The following is a 23,432-nucleotide window of genomic DNA, read 5'->3' on the forward strand; positions in this document are numbered from 1 at the left end:
AGATGGCTTTTTTTCAGGCTACATCATAAGAAGCTTAACAGAAAGGTTATCATTATGGTCAGGCCTACACTTCATTTGCCAGAGACAGAAATAGATCCATATGCTAAATAAAAGCTGCATAATGTGCAAAACTAAAAGAGGTTGAACTGAAGCAAACAAGAAGGGATTTGTAAAAAGCGGATTATCATAACATGATAACTTCTACTTCATATGTACATGTTTCATCTGCATGAAAAAGGGAAACTTTATATTGCTCACCTTTTCACGATAATGACAGGAAGATCTTACATAACATCATGTTTGAGTAACGGGAAACATTTACTCTCACCATGTATCTCGATGAAAGCATCACCTTGTCTCTCCTGTCATTGAAAATTCCAAGTAATTTTTTTCTCTGGAAGGGTCTTGATAAATAAGTTATTCCTAACTCATTGAGACGATAGCTCATATCCCATATACGGAAATATAGATTTAATCAGATCTTCCTCTTTGTTTGAGCACGTTTGGAAACCAATTTCCTCGTGATTACTTTGATTTAACTGGAAAACAATACACGGGCTGCACTTCCGTTAAGCTGATCTATGGAAGTGTATGCCCTGCATTTTGTTGAATTATTAACCTAGCTCTTATCCCAGACTCCCCAAAACCATAATTATATCCTCAAACTATATCTGACGCTAATGGAAAGCAAACAACTGATTTATTGCGATTCATCATGATCGTTGAACGTTTTTGAAAGAATCTTGATGCAAATATTAAAATCAGGCTATACAGTGGGGCAAAAAAGTATTTAGTCAGCCACCAATTGTGCAAGTTCTCCCACTTAAAAAGATGAGAGAGGCCTGTAATTTTCATCATAGGTACACTTCAACTATGACAGACAAAATGAGAAAAAAAATCCAGAAAATCACATTGTAGGATTTTTAATGAATTTATTTGCAAATTATGGTGGAAAATAAGAAAATAATTTGGTCAATAACAAAAGTTTATCTCAATACTTTGTTATATACCCTTTGTTGGCAATGGCAGAGGTCAAATGTTTTCTGTAAGTCTTCACAAGGTTTTCACACACTGTTGCTGGTATTTTGGCGTATTCCTCCATGCAGATCTCCTCGCAACAGACTTTCAACTCCCTCCAAAGATTTTCTATGGGTTGAGATCTGGAGACAACATACACTGTCAATGTCAGTCAGTGTGTCTTGACCAGTACCACTGTTACAACCCCCCCATGCCCACACTTATCAAATTACTCTCAATGTAATGTTCCTATTATACGTTCCCCACTCTCCCACCACTCTCCTGTCTTAAGAGTAGAGTCTGAGAGCTAAGGGGCTGCTCCTTACAGGCCTGGAGTGTCTCTAATGCAGAGTCATATTGTCTGACGGATGGCTGTAGCAGGGCCACTTACAGATGCTCCAGGAAATGAGCCCTGCCTGTCTGACTGGCATCACTGAGGGTTCATTGACACAATGCCATGGGATGCCAACAGATGCTGTACAGATTATGCTACTCTATATGTGGACCTAATTGTAATACTATGGTTGGTGCAGATGGCAGCCCCCTGTCCTGGTGGGTGGACCAGGGTGGAGAGAGACGGACTTACTGGGGAGGCTTCCTGCCGGGGGTTCAGCAGTGCTCCTGCAGCCTGGAGGAAAACTGCATGGACATGAACTACTTCTGCAACTGTGATGCCGACACAGACTCATGGTAACAATGCAAATATGTCTCTCTGTGTATCTACTGCCCTGCCCATCAATATGGTTTAGCTATGAATCTGTGTGCATATCTTCTATTTCTTGTCTCATCTTACATTTCCACATTTGTACATTATTCAGTTTATTACCTTTTGTCAAATATTGAGATTAAGTGGGTCACGACAGGGTAGGCGAGGATTCCATCATTGATTGATTCCTTCCACAGAGACCATGCTCTCCTCTCTGTATTGTAGGGCTAATGACACAGGAGTCCTCTCCTACAAAGAGCACTTACCAGTGAGTGAGATCGTGATTGGAGACACCAACAGAACAGGCTCTGAGGCACTCTACAGAATCGGCCCACTGCGTTGTTATGGTGACAGTAGGTGAACTCTTCTGTTTTGTTACATTTTTATCTTACAGATGGTCCCTTTAAACATCCTTGTTTTTCCACGCCAAATGCTGATGAAATATTGAGTATGTTCAAACGCTCCACTCAGTCCCAAGATATTCATCCTCATCTCTGTATCCTTATTATGTGAGTCAGGACTTTCCTCTAAGAAGAAATTACTGTTTCCTGTTTTCTAGAGTCTGTGTGGAATGCAGCGTCCTTCTACCAGGAGTCATCCTACCTGCACTTCCCGAGCCTCCAGGCAGAGCTCAGCGCTGACATCTCCTTCTACTTCAAGACCAGCGTTCCATCAGGAGTCTTTCTGGAGAACCTGGGCCTCAAGCACTTCATCAGAGTGGAGCTTAGCTGTGAGTTTGTGGGCCACACACGCACGCACAAACACACACACGCGCATAAATAATCTGCACTTCATTTCATGAGAGCAATGCATGTGACATAAAATCACAAATCTAATCTAATTTTATTGGTCGCGTACACATATTTTGCAGATGTTATCGCAGGTGCAGCGAAATGCTTATGTTTCTAGCTCCAACAGTGCAGTAATACCTAAGAATACAAAACAATACACACAAATCCCCCCCAAAATAATAAAGGAATTAAGAAATATCTGGTTGAGCAATGTCTGAGTCTGTAATATAAATATACTTTACGTGTATAATGGTATGTGTAGACATTATGGACAATATATTAGTATAAAAGGTGTGTACAGCAGTAGTTATATAGGATGACATGTGCTTCAAAAAGCTGCCCGAGCTGTCCATCCAGATATAAACTTCATAATGTAATCCAAATTATAAGATGTATTATAAAGCACAATTACAGTGCTAACATCAAGCTGTCAACTTAGCTTTGAATAGATGCAGAAAATGACCCATGTGCTTGGAGAGAGAAAGAGCATAAAAGAGGGTTGGAGGGGTGGCAGGCAGTGGGGAAGGAAATTCTCAGAAGTCATTGTGCGGATGTACTTCTATTGAAGGGAAAATGTGAGAAACCGTTGACAGGAAAATGGAAGTACAAAATGTGAAGGATGAGTTCTCTGTGACCTGACTGTCAGCTATTCTCATCCTGTTCTGCTCCCTCAGCTCCATCCGTGGTGACGTTCTCTTTTGACGTGGGAAACGGGGGGGTGGTCCTTGCCGTCAAGTCCCATGTGCCCCTGAATGACAGGCAGTGGCACTATGTGAGGGCAGAGCGCAATGTGAAGGAGGCCTCTCTGCAGGTGGACCAGCTGCCCTTACGCTTCCTGGAAGCTCCATCTGATGGACACCTCCGCCTCCGGCTCAACAGCCAACTGTTTGTGGGTAGGACTGGCTTGTCCTCATAGCCTTAGTCTCAGTCTCAACAGCCAACTGTTTGTGGGTAGGACTGGCTTGTCCTCATAGCCTTAGTCTCAGTCTCAACAGCCAACTGTTTGTGGGTAGGACTGGCTTGTCCTCATAGCCTTAGTCTCAGTCTCAACTGCCAGCTGTTTGTGGTTAGGGCTGTTCTGCTCTTAGTCTCAGTCTCAACAACCAGTTGTGTGTTGGTAGGGCTGGCCTTGGCCTCAGTAATTATAATATATTTTATTTCATTAGGCAGCTTTTAATTGTGGCCTTTCCCCCTCAAGTTCCACCAGAGATATACCCTATTGTCTCGGCACAGTTTCTATCTCAGGATTTACAGTGTCCTCAAATTTGACAGTAGGTCAAGGTATGAATTATAATGCTATTAGATATTCTTTTTCATATTCATTATCATTATTTCACTGTAACTTTCTGGTTATGCCAAGGCATTACACACATGAATGGGTTCCCTATAAGAAATTCTCAATGAGCTTTTCCTGAGATTAAACCTTTATTTGGCCATAAATCTTGATTTGTCATTCGGGGGCTATACTGTTTCTTCTGCTCATAATGGCTTGAAAGGTCAGCCCAACACTTCATCGTTATAGATATTCTTCCATATTTGCATATAGTTAGTCTTAATGAGGCCTCTCACACATGAATAGTTCCAGAGATGTCTTAGATGCTTACTGGGATTAAATCAAGGGTTGCAGTAAATCAGTGGGGTGCTTTCATAGGTATAAAGACTAGTTAGAAATGTTTTATAATGTATATAATGTGCAATCTCCTCCTCTAGGGAGAACAGCAGCCAGGCAGAGGGGTTCCCTGGACTGTATTATGTATATAGAGTAGTTATACATCTGTTATAGCATTCTATTAGGCATTATTAGCTAGTTATAACCTGCAGTCTCACCTCTAGGAGGAACAGCAGATAGTACTCTGTGGAATATTATGCATGATATACTAATTATAAATGTGTTATAACACTGTAAATGCCATATCAAGTCATTATAGCCTGTGGTCCCTCCTCCAGGGGGAACAGCGGCCAGGCAGAGGGGCTTCATGGGCTGCATCAGAACTCTGAATATAAACGGCATGACCTTTAACCTGGAGGAGCGGGCTAAGATGACCCCGGGCGTAAGTGCAGGCTGCCCCGGCCACTGCAGCGGCTCCAGCAGTCTCTGCCACAACAGAGGGAGGTGCATCGAGAAGAACAGCGGCTATGTCTGTGACTGCTCCCAGTCTGCTTACGGGGGACCCTCCTGCAAGGAAGGTCTGTGAGGATATGCCCCCAAAAAACTAGATGTAAATGGGATCACTCATGAGATTGTCTATGATGAATTATTAAATGGAAAAACACTTAAAACACAATGATTAAGACATAAGAGTAGGCTTACACTTTGAAATTATTAATAATTTATCTAATACAGTTGGTACTTGGAACATTCTCCAGGTCCTCATCACACTGCATGTATTATACAATAGAGTGATGACATCCATATGCAACTGGTACTGTACAGCTAGGGGTGTAACAGTACCCATATTCATGCCGAACGGTTCGAAGGCCGATCATGCGTAATCGTTTAAATCTACAATTTGGGAACATTTTAGCTTCCCAGTAGATTACAACGATGATGGGCAGAGAGTTGTGGATTAAACGTTAACAGTATGTCACCACACTCAATGAGAATAGCCTATGCAGCCGGAGCAAGACGGAAACGCAAAGAAAAAACAACACAACATCTTCTCCCCCACTAGCACCCATTTCAGCAAACAGTTAATACCCGCTCTATAGACGAGTTTGTTGTTTTGCAACAAATACCAAGACATGCGCAAATATGGGGCAAAACATACGGGGTTGGCTTAGATTCTTGACAACCTGTAAACAATATTTAGTCTTCAATGTTTATTGAAAACATAAATAAATGTGCACTATGAGCACTTGTTGTCTGTTAAATACATTGTTACATTTGTTGGTTAGCCATCTAACCATATTAGCATTGACATGAAATCAGTCAAAACACCTGAAACAAGACATGGTATCAAGAACCAAATTAAATTAGCTGAAACTAGACACTCACGATTCCCCACATGGCAGTCTTGTCATTGTTGCTCGCCATCTGGCCACCCAGAGTCACAACAACTCACGGACTTCTGCCCCATTAGTGGCGTTGTCAGCTAACCCAACTATATAAACAAGCGAAAGCCAAGGTTTTCAATGAATTGGCCAATTCACCCTGTGTTGCGCTTACTTAACAGTGACAGCCCATCACATTACCCCAGAGTGGGAAAGGTACGGTGCCACAGACATGCCCCCTTTATGAGAGTCACAACTGCGCATCTGGCACTCAAGGAGTCAATATGATGGTGCGTTCCTAACTAAGTGGGAATTTACCACATACGACTGGGAAAAATCCACTTGAACGGCTCTCCAAATGGTAATTACTAGTGGGAAACTCATCTATCATCCTGAGCACCCACTTCTCCCACATGGTGACCTCTGACGTCACCTACTAAGGAAACAGACTATAGAACAGCATTTCCGGCAGTTAAATGCAACATCAAAACATTATTTCTAAAAAGCAATCTATTATTATTTACTTGTAAGCATGATAGCTGTACTCTATGCAGTTCAAAGTACAAATCACATTAACGCATCTAACTGATATTTACAACATCACAACTGATACACTTCCACCTTTTTTTTATTTACTTAACTAGGCAAGTTAGTTATGAAGAAATTCTTATTTACAATGACTGCCTAGGAACAGTGTGTTATCAGCCTTGTTCAGGGGTAGAACAGCATAATTATTATATATCTTTTTTTTTTTTACCTTGTCAGCTCAGGGAATTGATCCAGCAAATCTATCAGTTACTGGCCCAACACTCTAACCACTAGGCTACCTGGCACTCCACCTGCCACATGGTTACACACGTAGCATCAGAGTGGAAACTTGAGATGCCCAACATAACAACCCTGTCACAACAGACAGGAACATTGTGAATGGCATTTCGTTTTCCCGATGTAGCAAACTGAACCCCAAAACCACAATAGGTACAGAACCATGGGTTTGGTGAACCATTACACTCATATGTACACTTCTCCACCCCCCCGTGGAAACACTTTTTTTTTACCTTGCTAGGTTTTGAACAGTCATACTTTACAACAGAAGCCCTGTTAATACTTGTTTCTAACATGCATCCTTTGTACTGATCTTTTCCACATTCTGATTATGCCCACATTTTTTTGACAAGTGTAGATGATTAAAGATCTGACTGTGATCTGATCTTCCTCAACACCTACCGAGGTAGTCAGATGCATTGTGTCTGTCTTACAATTGTAGACGGATCTCCACAGTGAAACCATTTAAATCATCATCCCGCCCTATAAAATCATTGACACATATTGATGCCATTGACTTATGGCATCAATGTGTGTCTTAAAATAAATAAATATTATTTTGAAAGAATATCTGTCAAGTAATTAGCATAGAGGCATGGACCAGGATATCTGATCACAATGCAGAGACAGTGGATGGATAAGAGACACATTTTGCTACCATGTGTTGATGCAACAGTTACAATGTGGGCACAATCAGAAAGTAAATAAGATCAGGACAAAGGGCACATTGGATGCGTTTACACAGGCAGCCCAATTCTGACATTTTTTTCACTAATTGGTCTTTTGGCAATCAGATCATCTCTGAAAAATTATGAGAAAACATCTGATGTGATTGGTCAAAATACTAATTAGTGAAAAAAAGACCTGAATCCGGCTGCCTGTGTAAACACAGACATGTTAGCCACAGGAATAAACGAGGCTAGAAAGAGCAGTTTTAAGCAAAAAGCAGGATGTAGCGACCACCGCATGTGTGGGATTCTTGCATATTTTGAGATAGCTTGTTTTTCTCTGAAGCACTGGATATACTTGTTCCTGAGCCTCTTTCCAGTTAAGCAATCCTTGCCTTCAATCATGTTTAAGAAAGAAAGCAATATTGACTTATCATAACCCTGTTCTGTCTTTGTAGATTCTTCTTTATTTCCACTGTCTGCTCTTGTGTGGGTGGAGCGCTTTTCATTCTCTTTCCACAAAGTCATGACTTGTTATGAAACTTAGTTATGAAAACATAAAACTCACTGAGAATGTGCTTAGACAAAGCTATAATTATGCAATATTTTCCTTTGTCCATGAATAACTTTGAAGAGAACGGGGGAAGAGAAAAGAACGGAATGTTTTGAGAGGTGTTCACTTTGCTCTTAAAGTGGAGGTGTTGAGATCAGTGGCATTCAGAGTGCAGATTGGAGTCCATCTGAAAAAGACATCAAAGAGGGAGAAGATGAGATGACAGATCCTTGCTGCTCTGCTTTCTCTGGTCTGTCTGAGAGGATCTGGCTCTCACATTCACACTAATCTAGGCCTCCATTATCATGGAGCAGACACTTCTTTAACAAAGGGTGTTCTGTTTCTTATAGGAGGTACATGTCATTCTATTTCGTCCGATGACATTGACAGAACGTGTATTTGTCAGGAATGTTGGTGATTTTTACAATTCTGACTGGTGATTAGGTTCAGCTAAGTGCAGCTACAACTTATAAAATGTAATCAACAATTGATGTAATGAATTCAGTGTATAATAGCATAACTCCCCTAATGATCCATCCTCTCTCTCTGTGTCCATGCAGAGGTGTCTGTGTCATTTGACAGAGAGTCGTCGGTGACCTACACCTTCCAGGAGCCTTTCTCTGTGATGCAGAACAGGAGCTCCCAGGCGTCCAGAGTCTACAGAGAGAGCAGCAGGGCCAGAGAGAACATGGCTTTCAGCTTCATGACCACACAAAGCCCTGCCATGCTGCTCACTGTCAGCACCTTCAGCCAGCAGTACATAGCAGTCATCCTGGCACTCAATGGTAGGGACACCTCGACCATTCATTTGTTTGTAACAGTGGAGGCTGCTGAGGGGATGATGGCTTATAATAATGGCTGGAATGGAGTGAAGGGAATGGTATCAAACACGTGTTTGATACCATTCCATTTACTCCAGTCCAGCCATTATTATAAGCCGTCCTTCCCTAAGGAGCCTCCACTGGTCTGTAGTACGTACAATAATTGAATCATTTCTAATGTGTACTGTCTATGCTTTGAACATATTTCCAGATTTCTGGAAAAAGTTGGCGCTCCACCAAGGCTTTAGCAAAGGGGGTTGTAATGGCTCAATTAGCTAGCAGAGTGCAACTCTAAATTCAGAATTTAATCTCATAATATGGTGTGTTTTCTCCAATTGTACCTCACAGCAAAAGGCTGAAAGAACCAAGTTGCCTTGCACAACTTTCAACACAAAAAATGCAATATGTTTTTTTTATCGAATGATGGAATTATAGTCCCTTCACAAATATGGAAGAAGTAATATGTCATGTTGAGAATATTTCCATCCATTACATAACGGACAGGAATAAAAAATAAAAAAATTGAACCTTGACAGATCCAGGTTTAGCAATGCGTCTCAGCCTATTCAGCCTCATCCATAACGATGCCATGAACACTCCAGATCAGGCACCTTAGACCTCTAATCTGACATCCTTCCAAGTAGAACAGAAAGCCCACCAGCATCGTGTTGAGTTACACCGTTTTTCTTTAAGTCGTCGTTGCTTTATGCTCGTTTGTGTTCATCGGTGCATGTGGAAGAGTCACGCCTTTGTAAATATTGGAGGATCAGGAGGACATTTCATCCACGGTAATCTCCGGCACCCGGGCACTGTCAGGGGTTTCTCAAACATATCATAAAACCATTCGCCGAACTGAGCTGGAATTGTAGTATTGACCCATCTTCACTTGATAATGCAAAGCTCTCTGCCTCTCAGATCTAGTGTCGTGTGTGTGTGTGTCTCTCAGATCTAGTGTCGTGTGTGTGGGAGGAACATTGAGGCTGTTCGAGGATAACTATTTATACATCTACAGATGTAGGCTCTTAATTTCATCACTCTTTTGTTGAGGGGCATCAATAGAGAAGCACACTGGAGTGTATAAAACATTAGGAACACCTTCCTAATATTGAGTTCATCCCCTTTTGCCCTCAGAACAGCCTCAATTTGTCAGTGCATGGACTCCTATAAGGTTTGAAAGTATTCCATAGGTATGCTGGCCCAAGTTGACTCCAATGCTTCCCACAGTTGTGTCAAGTTGGTTGCATGTCCTTTGGGTGGTGGACCATTCTAGATACACATGGGAAACCGTTGAGCATGAAAATCCCAGCAGCGTTGCAGTTCTTGACACACTCAAAGCGGTGCGACTGGCATTTACTACCATACCCTGTTCAAAGGCACTTACATATTTTGTCTTACCCATTCACCCTCTGAATGGCACACATACACAATCCATGTCTCAATTGTCTCAAGGCTTAAAATCCTTCTTTAACCGGTCTTCTCTCTTTCATTCAGTCAGAATGCTATTTTCATTTATATGGTTCTTGGCATTCCAAACTAATTTAGATTGATAGATGTGCGTGGGGCATTGAATAGGTTAAGATGAGGTGATCCTCATGAGATAAGTTTATCTATTTAAATTAAAGGTTATTGTCAAGCCTCTGGCGTTTTAATGAATAAACAACTCTCGGGACAATCTCATCGGCACAGCTCATGGAAAATTGCCAAATTCAAAGAAACAAAGGCAATAACATTACCAAAGCACCAAAAGGGCATTTAATGGATATTTCAAAATACGTTTTCATTTTCATGCATACTTTAGCCCGAATGAAAAGTAGAGATATTTGCATAGTCCCCACATTGAGTTCGATGCATGATTTAAACAAGTCCAATAGTCCCACGCATCAAGGTACAGTGCCTTCAGAAAGTATTCAGACCCCTTGAATTTCCATATTTTGTTAAACCACAGCCTAATTCTAAAATGTATTAAAACAAAAATAATAATTGTCATCATTCTACACACAATACCCCATGACAGAGCAAAAATAGGTTTATATAAATGTTTGTGAATGTATTACATATAAAAGATGAAATATCACATTTGCATAAGTATTCAGACCCTTTGGCGGTGATTACAGCATTGAGTCTTCTTGGGTATGATGCTACAAGCTTAACACACCTGTATTTGAGGAGTTTCTCCCATACTTCTCTGCAGATCCTCTCAAGCTCTTTCAGGTTGGATGGGGAGCTTTGCTGCACAGCTATTTTCAGGTCTCTCCAGATATGTTCGATCGGGTTCTTGTCCCGGGCCACTATTCAGAGGCTTGTCCCAAAGCCACTCATGTGTTGTCTTGGCTGTGTGCTTAGGGTTGTTGTCCTGTAGGAAGGTGCACCTTGCCCCAGTCTGAGGTCCTGAGTGCTCTAGAGCAGGTTTTCATCAAGGATCTCTCTGTACATTGCTCTGTTCAGCTTTTTATTTTATTTATTTATTTTATTTCAGCTTTATTTAACCAGGTAGGCTAGTTGAGAACAAGTTCTCATTTGCAACTGCAACCTGGCCAAGATAAAGCTTAGCAGTGTGAACAGACAACACAGAGTTACACATGGAGTAAACAATTAACAAGTCAATAACACAGTACAAAAAAGGCGAGTCTATATACATTGTGTGCAAAAGGCATGAGGAGGTAGGCGAATAATTACAATTTTGCAGATTAGCACTGGAGTGATAAATGATCAGATGGTCATGTACAGGTAGAGATACTGGTGTGCAAAAGAGCAGAAAAGTAAATAAATAAAAACAGTGTGGGGATGAGGTAGGTGAAAATGGGTGGGTTATTTACCAATAGACTATGTACAGCTGCAGCGATAGGTTAGCTGCTCAGATAGCACATGTTTGAAGTTGGTGAGGGAGATAAAAGTCTCCAACTTCAGGGATTTTTGCAATTCGTTCCAGTCACAGGCAGCAGAGTACTGGAACGAAAGGCGGCCAAATGAGGTGTTGGCTTTAGGGATGATCAGTGAGATACACCTGCTGGAGCGCGTGCTACGGATGGGTGTTGCCATCGTGACCAGTGAACTGAGATAAGGCGGAGCTTTACCTAGCATGGATTTGTAGATGACCTGGAGCCAGTGGGTCTGGCGACGAATATGTAGCGAGGGCCAGCCGACTAGAGCATACAAGTCGCAGTGGTGGGTGGTATAAGGTGCTTTAGTGACAAAACGGATGGCACTGTGATAAACTGCATCCAGTTTGCTGAGTAGAGTGTTGGAGGCAATTTTGTAGATGACGTCGCCGAAGTCGAGGATCGGTAGGATAGTCAGTTTTACTAGGGTAAGTTTGGCGGCGTGAGTGAAGGAGGCTTTGTTGCGGGATAGAAAGCCAACTCTTGATTTGATTTTCGATTGGAGATGTTTGATATGAGTATGGAAGGAGAGTTTACAGTCTAGCCAGACACCTAGGTACTTATAGGTGTCCACATATTCAAGGTCGGAACCATCCAGGGTGGTGATGCTCGTCGGGCATGCGGGTGCAGGCGACGATCGGTTGAAAAGCATGCATTTGGTTTTACTAGCGTTTAAGAGCAGTTGGAGGCCACGGAAGGAGCGTTGTATGGCATTGAAGCTCGTTTGGAGGTTAGATAGCACAGTGTCCAAGGACGGGCCGGAAGTATATAGAATGGTGTCGTCTGCGTAGAGGTGGATCAGGGAATCGCCCGCAGCAAGAGCAACATCATTGATATATACAGAGAAAAGAGTCGGCCCGGGAATTGAACCCTGTGGCACCCCCATAGAGACTGCCAGAGGACCGGACAGCATGCCCTCCGATTTGACACACTGAACTCTGTCTGCAAAGTAATTGGTGAACCAGGCAAGGCAGGTTACTGAGTCTGCCGATAAGAATATGGTGATTGACAGAGTCGAAAGCCTTGGCAAGGTCGATGAAGACGGCTGCACAGTACTGTCTTTTATCGATGGCGGTTATGATATCGTTTAGTACCTTGAGTGTGGCTGAGGTGCACCTGTGACCGGCTCGGAAACCAGATTGCACAGCGGAGAAGGTACGGTGGGATTCGAGATGGTCAGTGACCTGTTTGTTGACTTGGCTTTCGAAGACCTTAGATAGGCAGGGCAGGATGGATATAGGTCTGTAACAGTTTGGGTCCAGGGTGTCTCCCCTTTGAAGAGGGGATGACTGCGGCAGCTTTCCAATCCTTGGGGATCTCAGACGATATGAGAGAGAGGTTGAACAGGCTGGTAATAGGGGTTGCGACAATGGCGGCGGATAGTTTCAGAAATAGAGTGTCCAGATTGTCAAGCCCAGCTGATTTGTACGGGTCCAGGTTTTGCAGCTCTTTCGGAACATCTGCTATCTGGATTTGGGTAAAGGAGAACCTGGAAGGGCTTGGGCGAGAAGCTGCGGTGGGGGCGGAGCTGTTGGCCGATGTTGGAGTAGCCAGGCGGAAGGCATGGCCAGCCGTTGAGAAATGCTTGTTGAAGTTTTCGATAATCATGGATTTATCGGTGGTGACCGTGTTATCTAGCCTCAATGCAGTGGGCAGCTGGGAGGAGGTGCTCTTGTTCTCCATGGATTTCACAGTGTCCCAGAACTTTTTGGAGTTGGAGCTACAGGATGCAAACTTCTGCCTGAAGAAGCTGGCCTTAGCTTTCCTGACTGACTGTGTGTATTGGTTCCTGACTTCCCTGAACAGTTGCATATCCCGGGGACTATTCGATGCTATTGCAGTCCGCCACAGGATGTTTTTGTGCTGGTCGAGGGCAGTCAGGTCTGGAGTGAACCAAGGGCTGTATCTGTTCTTGGTTCTGCATTTTTTGAACGGAGCATGCTTATCTAAAATGGTGAGGAAGTTACTTTTAAAGAATGACCAGGCATCCTCAACTGACGGGATGAGGTCAATGTCCTTCCAGGATACCCGGCCATGCCGATTAGGAAGCCTGTCACAGAAGTGTTTTAGGGAGCGTTTGACAGTGATGAGGGGTGGTCGTTTGAGGCTCCTGCTACAGGCACAGAAGTGTATCTTTTCAGGAGCTATGAGGGTGCCCTTGTTTACACCTGGTGGGTTCCTTGATGATTTGTGGGTGAGGGCATCTAGCTTAGATTTGACTGCGATGCTCTGGGGCGCTATTTCATTTTTGGATGCGTTCCCTTTTAAACAAGATATTTTGTCACAAAAAGAGGCATATAATGAGGCAGTGATCCAGAACTGAGATCCTGAGCTTCAGGCAAAACCAAGATGAAGATCCAGGAAAGCGGAGCTCTGTTTTCCATTGTCTCCTTATATCTGGAAGGGCCAGTTGTGTCAGGATGAGGCAGATCTGGAAGATGAGACCACATTTACCAGGTGCCCTTGTATTTTTTTACAGAGTTATGAAGGTTGTACCTGATTGATTGGGTTCCTTGATGATTTGTGTGAGAATTGAGGGCATCTAGCTTCAGGAAAAACTGCGATTTTGTAAGGACTGAAAACATCAGAAGCTCTTCAAAGGGATTTTATTTATTTGTTAAGCATATCCCAGTTTAGGTCACCAAATTAAAAGAACAAACTCTGAAGCTAGATGGGGGCGATCAATTCACAAATGGTGTCCCAGTTTAGGTCACCTAAAAGCTGGGAGCTGAGCTGGGGTTGGTAGCAGGCGGCAACAGTGAGAGACTTATTTCTGGAGAGAGTAATTTTCAAAATTAGTAGTTGGAACTGTTTGGGTATGGACCTGGAAAGTATGACATTACTTTGCAGGCTATCTCTGCAGTAGACTGCAACTCCTCCCCTTTGGCAGTTCTATCTTGACGGAAGATGTTATAGTTGGGTATGGAAATCTCAGAATTTTTGGTGGCCTTCCTGAGCCAGGACTCAGACACGGCAAGGACATCAGGGTTAGCAGAGTGTGCTAAAGCGGTGAGTAAAACAAACTTAGGGAGGAGGCTTCTGATGTTGACATGCATGAAACCAAGGCTTTTTCGATCACAGAAGTCAACAAATGAGGGTGCCTGGGGACATGCAGGGCCTGGGTTTACCTCCACATCACCCGCGGAACAGAGAAGGAGTAGTATGAGGGTGCTGCTAAAGGCTATCAAAACTGGTCGCCTAGAGCATTGGGGACAGAGAATAAGAGGAGCAGGTTTCTGGGCATGGTAGAATATATTCAGGGCATAATGCGCAGACAGGGGTATGGTGGGGAGCGGGTACAGCGGAGGTAAGCCCAGGCACTGGGTGATGATGAGAGAGGTTGTATCTCTGGACATGCTAGTTGTAATGGGTGAGGTCACCGCATGTGTGGGAGGTGGGACAAAGGAGGTATCAGGGGTATGAAGAGTGGAACTAGGCGCTCCATTGTGAACTAAAACAATGATAACTAACCTGAACAACAGTATACAAGGCATATTGACATTTGAGAGAGACATACAGCGAGGCATACAGTAATCACAGGTGTTGAATTGGGAAAGCTAGCTAAAACAGTAGGTGAGACAACAACAGCTAATCAGCTAGCACAACAGCAGGTAAAATGGCGTTGACTAGGCAACGGGGCCTTTGCCTAAGCTTTGCCTCAATCCTGACTAGTCTCCCAGTCCCTGCCGCTGTAAAACATCCACACAGCACGATGCTGCCACCACAATGCTTCACCGTAGGGATGGTACCAAGTTTCCTCCAGACGTGACGCTTGGCATTCAGCCCAAAGAGTTCAATCTCGGTTTCATCAGACCAGAGAATCTTGTTTCTTGTGGTCTGAGAGTCTTTAGATGCCGTTTGGAAAACTCCAAGCAGGCTGTCGTGCCTTTTACTGAGGAGTGATTTCCATCTGGCCACTCTACCATAAAGGCCTGATTGGTGGAGTGCTGCATAGATTGTTGACCTTCTGGAAGTTTCTCCCATCTCCAGAGAGGAACTCTGGAGCTCTGTCAGAGTGACCATCGAGTTCTTGGTCCCTGACCAAGGCCCTTCTAACCCGATTGCTCAGTTTGGCCGGGCGGCCAGGTCTAGGAAGAGCCTCGGTGGTTGCAAACTTCTTCCATTAAAGAATGATGGAGGCCACCCTTCGCCAGATCTGTGCCTCAACACAATCTTGTCTCGGAGCTCAAAGGGACAATTCCTTCAAGCTCATGGCTTGGTTTTTGCTCTGACATGCACTGTCAACTGTGGGACCTTATATAGACAGTGTGCCTTTCCAAATCATGTCCAATCATCTGAATTTACCACAGGTGGACTCCAATCAAGTTGTAGAAACACCTCATGGATGATCAACGGAAACAGGATGCACCTGAGTTTAAATTTGAGTCTCATAGCAAAGGGTCTGAATACTTACGTAAATAATACATTTGCAAATAAAAACTAAAAAACTGTTTTCGCTTTCTCATTATGGGCATATTGTGCGTAGATTGCTGATTTTTTTTAAATGTAATTTAATCGATTTTAGAATAAGGCTGCAACGGAAAAAAATATGTAAAAAGTCAAGTAGTCTGAATACTTTCCGAAGGCACTGTGAGTTTTAGATCTTTCAATGCATGGTTTTCACCCAGTTTGTGCTGTGTTCTGCAGGGAGTCTCCAGATCTGGTATCGTCTCCATGTGTACAGGAAGCCAGATGTGTTCAGCCCCAGCCCCAGCAGCCTGGCAGACGGACGCCTCCACCGTATCAGAATCCACCGTCAGGGGAAAGATGTCTACCTTCAGGTGAGCAATGGATACATGTACAAGAGGTGTAGATACTGTGCAGTGTAATTCCTTCGCAGCATCTGGGCAATATTGTATACTGTTAAGAAAGTGCTTTAGTTCCCAATCAATTTAGCTGGACTACAGCAATTTGCAGCCATTTAGATGAATCAGTATTTCCTGTAATCCTCGTTTTTATTACTTGATTGCTTTCCACATTCCCCCAGATCGATCAGGACATCCACAGAAAGTACACCCTGTCATCTGATGCGGAGTTGATCTTAATCAGGTCATTGACTTTGGGCAAAGTCATCGGTAAGCCCGCCTATGAAATGATACTGCCATTGCATGGAGCTATTTTGAATAATGAAATGAGGACGACGCGCACACGTGTGTTGTTTCATGACTTTATGTGATGCTGTTCACACCTATTTGTCCACATTTTCAAACCCGTTCTCAGAATAGCTTTTGTAAAACCGGACATGCAGATTTAATGATTTTACCATCAATGCTGTAGCATAATTATTTGTTTATCCCTCACTGCTGTTGCCATAGAAACCTTATCTTCAATTCAGGAGGCAAAGGAGGCTGAATCTAATAAAGGCTGTATAAAGATTAATTGATGGGGAGGCTGAATCTAATATAGGCTGAATAAAGATTCATTGATGGGGACTAAAAGGGTTCTGACAGAGAGCAAATAAAAGTTGAATACAATAACCTAAGCAGAAAGCCAACTCACTCTCTCTCTCTCTTCTCTCTCTGTATCCTACTCACTCACTCCTCTAATTAAAAGCATACAAATGAAGATCTACTAAATATGCTCTACATACATATCTTCCACAATGACTGATTTGTACATCATAAAAGCACAAATTGCTAGCACAGACTGGAATATGTTCTGGGATTATTCTGATGGCATTGAGGAGTACACCACATCAGTCACTGGCTTCATCAACAAACAAAAAAATGAACCTTTATTGAACTAGGTAAGCTAGTTGAGAACAAGTTCTCATTTACAACTGCGACCTGGCCAAGATAAAGCAAAGCAGTGCGACACAAACAACAGCACAGTTACACATGGAATAAACAAGCGTACAGTCAATAACACAATAGAAAAACAAAAAAGAAAGTGTGCAAATGGCGTGAGGAGGTAAGGCAATTAATAGGCCATAGTAGCAGTGACCGTACGTACATATCCCAACCAGAAGCCATGGATTACAGGCAACATCTGTACTGAGCTAAAGGGTTGAGCTGCCGCTTTCAAGGAGTGGGACTCTAACCCAGAAGCCTATAAGAAATCTCGCTATGTCCTCCGACGAACCATTAAAACAGGCAACGCGTCAATAGAGGACTAAGATTGAATCGTACTACACTGGCACCAATGCTCGTCAGATGTGCCAGGGCTTGCAAACTATTACAGACTACAAAGGGAAGCACAGCCACGAGCTGCCCAGTGACAAGAACCTACCAGACAAGCTAAATTACTTCTTTGCTCGCTTCGAGGCAAATAACACTGAAACATGCATGAGAGCACCAGCTGTTCCGGATGACTGTGTGATCACGATCTCCGTAGCCGATGTGAGTAAGACCTTTAAACAGGTCAACATTCACATGGCCGCAGGGTCAGATGGATTTCCAGGAAGTGTACTGTAAGCATGCGCTGACCAACTGGCAAATGCCTTCACTGACATTTTCAACCGGTCATTGACTGAGTCTGTAATACCAACATGTTTCAAGCAGACCACCATAGTCCCTGTGCCCAACACCACTAAGGTAACCTTTCTAAATGACTACCGACCCATAGCACTCACGTCTGTAGCCATGAAGAGCATTGAAAGGCTGGTCATGGCTCACATCAACACCATTATCCCAGAAACCCTAGACCCACTCCAATTTGCATATTACCCCAACAGATCCACAGATGATGCAATCTCTATTGCACTCAACACTGCCCTTTCCCACCTGGACAAAAGGAACAACTATGTGAGAATGTTATCCATTGACTACAGCTCAGCATTCAACACCATAGTGCCCTCAAAGCTCATCACTAAGCTAAGGACCCTGGGACTAAACATCTCCCTCTGCAACTGGATCCTGGACTTCCTGACGGGCCATCCCCAGGTGGTAAGGGTAGGGAACAACACATCCCCCACGCTGATCCTTAACACGGGGGCCCCTCAGGGGTGCGTGCTCAGTCCCCTCCTGTACTCCCTGTTCACTCATGACTACATAACATAGCACGACTCCAACACCATCATCAAGTTTTGCTGACGACACAACAGTGGTAGGCCTGATCACCAACAACAATGAGACAGCCTATAGGGAGGAGGTCAGAGACCTGGTTGCATCACTGCCTGGTATGGCAACTGCTCGGCCTCCGACCGCAAGAACTATGGGGGTAGTGTGTTCGGCCCAGTGCATCACTGGGGATAAGCTTCCTGCCATCCAGGACATCTATATCAGGCGGTGTCAGAGGAAGTCCCTAAAAATTGTCAAAGACTCCAGTCACCCTAGTCATAGACTGTTCTCTATGCTACCGCATGGCAAGTGGTACCAGAGTGCCAAGTCTAGTTCCAAAAGGCTTCTTAACATCTTCTACGCCCAAGCCATAAGACTCCTGAACAGCTAATCAAAGGGCTACCCAGACCCCTCTTTTACGCTGCTGCTACTCTCTGTTTATAATCTATGCAATCACTTTAACTCTACCTACATATTACCTTAATTACCTCAAATAACCGGTGCCCCCGCACATTGACTCTGTACCGGTACCCCTTGTACATAGCCTCGCTTGTTATTGTACTGCTGCTGTTTAATTATATGTTATGTTATTTTTTTATTATCTATTTTTTACTTAACACTTTTTTAAACTTCTTAAAGCATTGTTGGTTAAGGGCTTGTATGTAAGCAACACCTGTTGTTTTCAGCGCATGTGACAAATAAAAATTGGATTTGATTGGATATATGTTTTGTTTGTTTTAGCTCACAAGAAACTTGTTCTCTTGTGGGATAACTTTCTTTCCCGTGAGAGACTATACTGCTTTAACAGCTCAATGTTAATTTTGAATTACAGGAGGAGAAAATTTTGATGAGGAGGTGATGCAGGCAGGATCTAAGGGCTTCATTGGCTGCCTCTCATCAGTCCAGTTCAATCACGTGGCTCCACTGAAGGCAGCGCTACTAAACCGTGGCAGCTCATTGGTCAGCGTACGGGGTCACCTGGTGGAGTCTAACTGTGGGGTGCTGGCTGACTCAACAACCTCACACCCACTCTCAGGTAAGTTATTGTAAAACACAGTTTCCACTTAGCTAACTGGATAAAACTCAGGTCGAACAAATATATTTGTTTGTTTACTATGCCACAGCTGTTCAGCTTTCATTCTGGAAACCATTTGAAGGTGTGTGGAATCAACTGTGGATGTCCAGTTTTGTCTCTGGCTTAAAGCATCATTATTACATTTTAGGGATAAATCAGGAACGAATCGACACCACAATGAGCGGATGCCTGACAGCCTAATGGAAGTTTTGTTATCATTGTTTACACAGTTACAAAAATACGTTATCTTCTGCCACATACACCCGGTTGAAGAACATCCGTTGGCTGCACAGCTCATTCACTCATTACTGAAAGTTAATTAATTAGCCGGCTTCTCTTTTCTTCTCTGCCAGATCAAGCTGCAAAAGCAAACAAAGATAAGGAGCAGCAAGGCAATGACACCCGGCATGATTCAGCAGTAATTGGAGGTTTGTTTCTCTATTTTGTCTTAATTTATTGGTCCTGTCTTAATATGAAATTAGCCTATTTTTCTTTCTTCCTTTCTCTCGCTCTCTTACCTTACACTCATTTTTGTGGTTGTCTCCTTGATAACCTAACCTGTGATGTCATAACTAACCCTTGCTCGTCTACAGGAGTGGTGACAGCAGTGGTCTTCATCACTCTGTGTGTGGTGGTGGTGATGACCCGTTTCCTTTACCAACACCGGCAAGCCCAGAGAGATGCCAGCATCAAGGAGAAGGAGCACCGACACAACCTGGAAACAGCCTACCGGAGAGAAGCAGCCTACCAGGCCGAACCGGTCTACCGGGCCGAATCAGCCTACCGGACAGAGCTCCACCTCCACGACAGCGCCACCCTCAGGGACAACAGGGAGTACTACATCTGACCACAGCATCCAGCCAAGCCTTTTAGCCATCGCTGCTTACCTTTATTCTGTTTTGTCCAGCTGTCTGCACGGGAGGAGACATCCAGACTTTTTCCTCGCTCCTCTGCGGTAGAAATGAAGAATTCATTCTCCTTTAGGGAACTGTGGGAATATCCTGGTGGGGAACGTCTTCCCATTTCTGTCTAGATATTTCGTAGGACAGGACTTGTAGCTGCAAAGATGTTGACCGGTCGGCTTACGAATGCTGGTGATGGGACAGGAAAATGGTGCCATAAGAGATTGAAGCATTTGGGTATGGTGCAACGGATTTATCCAATGATAGGAATACAAAGAGACTGGAAGAGTTAGAATAGGCAGGCATTGTTATAGGAAGTGTAGGCAATGTTATGGTATAAAGCCACATAGAGGAAAACATGGACAGTAGCACTGTTTTGGTGGCTCAATGTATGTAGATTGCGAAGATTAAACTCTCCCACTGTCATGTGGGGAAGAAATCTCATGTTCTGACTCAGAGAATCTACGCACACATGCAATGAATCTATTTCAAATTCCTAAGAAAATGGTTAGAAGTATAACAGAATGGAATGGTTGAAAAGACTAAACGCAAAGGCCATCTTAGATAATATACTATTGAAAAACACAGAGTAAGATAAGTATTGTTTTACTGATCTTGATAATGCAGTGATTAATTAAGATTAAATGAATTCCACAAAGAACTGATATTAAAATTAAATCTTCATTTCAATATATCCTTAAATAAAGCCATTAAAAATTAGGTGCCCCGGACCGGTTTCCTACATTGTAATTATTTGAAAGTTTGATTTAAAATTCTTCTTTCTCCACAATGTTCTTGAGGTTTCTAAGACACATGCTGGGCTAGATTGTAATTTCTGCAAGAAAGGGAATGTAAAAATAACCTAGCTAACTGGAACATCTGCTAGCGGTCCCCTAGCAAGACAACCTAACCATCATATACCACAGAAGTGGCTGCCGGCCAAGGGTTAGAGGAGTCTTCAACGAGCTGCCATATACAAAGCTTAAGTTGTTCACCCAAGCTTTTTAGATTTATTTTGGGGTATTTTTTATTGTTTTGTTTGTTTCCTTCAATAAACATTTTGTTCTGTCACACATTTGATCTGTTCACGCATTTGCTACCATTTTATATTGTGTTTTTTATTAAAAGTTTTTAATTCATTGCTACTGCTTGACGTCAACAGTATCCCTGTGTTAGATCTACAGTATAAAGTGATTAGTATATACTGGTATTTAATGCTGGATATTGATGCTTAGTTTAGTGTAATTTTTCTCTGAAAATTAAGTGGGAAAGGATAATCGGCACTAAGTGCAAAATAACACAGTTTGACAGTTTATCAATAATAAAACAGAGAATGAGAATGAAAATCGTATACGCAAACATCTTTGATGAGCAACAGTTCATAAACACACCATCACCAAAATAATGAAATTGGCAGAAGTATTGCCTGAAAACATTTATTTCTTTCATATTAAAGTGTCCTTGACAGCAAGTTATGGTTAACCTCTGAGACTCTGAAATCCTTTTTGTACTCATGTTGATATTGTGGTTATTTTGAGGGCCCATTTTGTATGGCTATAATTGTACAGGTATATTATGAATATATGTTTAATAAAACCAAACATTCTTTTTGAAAAATAATGATCTCTTTCAGAGAAGTTTTATGCTACATAACCTGTATCTCAATCTTTAACTTTCTTATTGTCTTTATATGTGTGATTGTGTTGTTTTTACATGCGTGTAGAAGCATACATATACCAAGGATGGTAAATGCCAAGAGGTGGTCCTTTGTATTCTGATATAGTAGAAACATTCATTATGTGCTGTGAAACTACATCCTCCTTCCTACAAATGTTGTTATGGTAAATGTGCAAAATGGAATCTGACCTAATTCAATCACAAAGCCACAGTATTTAATTACTTTAATGGGTGGGAAATTGTGTTGTCTCTAAATTAATTGTGCTTTCTGCAGTATTTTATCCTGACGAGTCTAGTCAAATATTACAACACCGGGATATATTCTTATTCATCCAATTAAGTGTCCAATTAAAAAATGAATTCCTGCTATTTTATTGAATTAATTGCATCATAAATGTATTACAGTGGAGTAACCATTTATATACCCCATGTTCTATTATACCCTGGTCTAACCCATGGTTCTGTCAATCATAAGATCACATGGTGTCTCCATGAGTGGCTTTAGTAGTGTGGCAATGGGCAAGGCCAAGGAAGTTTCATTTCAGCTAAAATACTTTGCATATTGCTAGGTGTGTTTTCTTCTCAAAACTTAAATGAGTGGAAAGCCACCTGAGAAAACCCCTTTTGCGTGCATGCAAACTGGATTGCTCCAGATCTATTACGGTGGCTCAAGGTATGGTTGTAAAATATGTGTCCAGTGAAAGGGAGTATTTTCAAAGATGGATAATGCTGTGTTTACTGGTCTTTGGGGAGACATTTATTTTTACCACCACTGTGTTTAACATAATTGTTGTGTTTATTTGAGATTCCCCCTCATATCTAGAACACGGTGTACTGTAGCACCAATTCACTTGGTATATCTATTCCTGGGTTTCGACATCATGATATTGTCCTGGGGAAGGACCTTTGTGTACCTGTGAAGGCACATGAAGAAGATGGAAGAACGCAGCAGGCCTTTCTCCCAGCCCCAAGCACTGTAGAGCCAGATGAGGGTTACTGTGACATACATGAAGAAGACACTGTAGATCACTGTAATGTGCATCTATAGAAAATACATGGATCCCTGTGGACACACTGTGATTTATCAGTTAATAATAATATATGCCATTCAGCAGACACTTTTATGCAAACCAAAATACAGTTATGCGGGCATACATTTTAAGTATTGGTGGCCCGCCAACCCTGGTGGTACAAGTGCCATGCGCTACCAAGTGAGCCATGCAGGACCAGTTCTCCCACTGTATCTCCCTGTGCTTCAGCTTCTCTCATTCTGTTTACAGCCAGCATGGAGCTACTTTGTATTAGTATACTGTGTACCACAGTGGAGGCTCCTCAGAGGAGGAAGGGGAGAACCATCCTCCTCAGTGAATTTCCTAAAAATGTAAATTCTAAAACATATTAAAAGTTATCCTTTTTAGATACAACTATACTGACTATAATCACATCACCAAATAATTGATTAAGAAAACAATACTGAATATAATCACGTCACCAAACAATTGTTTAAAACAATTTTGCAAAGAAGGTCT

The 23,432-nt window shown here is 42.6% G+C and overlaps 1 protein-coding gene across 1 annotated transcript in view; it reads left to right on the plus strand.

Annotated features, from left to right (window-relative positions):
• Positions 1-22,272, plus strand: part of LOC135519409 (contactin-associated protein-like 5) — a 124,076-nt gene extending 101,804 nt beyond the window's left edge. The window contains exons 14-24 of the mRNA XM_064944613.1: positions 1,551-1,707; positions 1,949-2,076; positions 2,283-2,453; positions 3,189-3,407; positions 4,462-4,701; positions 8,112-8,336; positions 15,899-16,032; positions 16,239-16,326; positions 19,082-19,285; positions 19,678-19,752; positions 19,918-22,272. Of these exons, the coding sequence (XP_064800685.1) occupies positions 1,551-1,707; positions 1,949-2,076; positions 2,283-2,453; positions 3,189-3,407; positions 4,462-4,701; positions 8,112-8,336; positions 15,899-16,032; positions 16,239-16,326; positions 19,082-19,285; positions 19,678-19,752; positions 19,918-20,171 (1,895 nt within the window). The 3' untranslated portion in view covers positions 20,172-22,272. The remainder of the gene's footprint in view (positions 1-1,550; positions 1,708-1,948; positions 2,077-2,282; positions 2,454-3,188; positions 3,408-4,461; positions 4,702-8,111; positions 8,337-15,898; positions 16,033-16,238; positions 16,327-19,081; positions 19,286-19,677; positions 19,753-19,917) is intronic.
• The last annotated feature ends 1,160 nt before the right edge of the window (positions 22,273-23,432 follow it).

Source organism: Oncorhynchus masou, chromosome 29, assembly GCF_036934945.1.
Source record: "Oncorhynchus masou masou isolate Uvic2021 chromosome 29, UVic_Omas_1.1, whole genome shotgun sequence".
Taxonomy (NCBI): domain Eukaryota; kingdom Metazoa; phylum Chordata; class Actinopteri; order Salmoniformes; family Salmonidae; genus Oncorhynchus; species Oncorhynchus masou.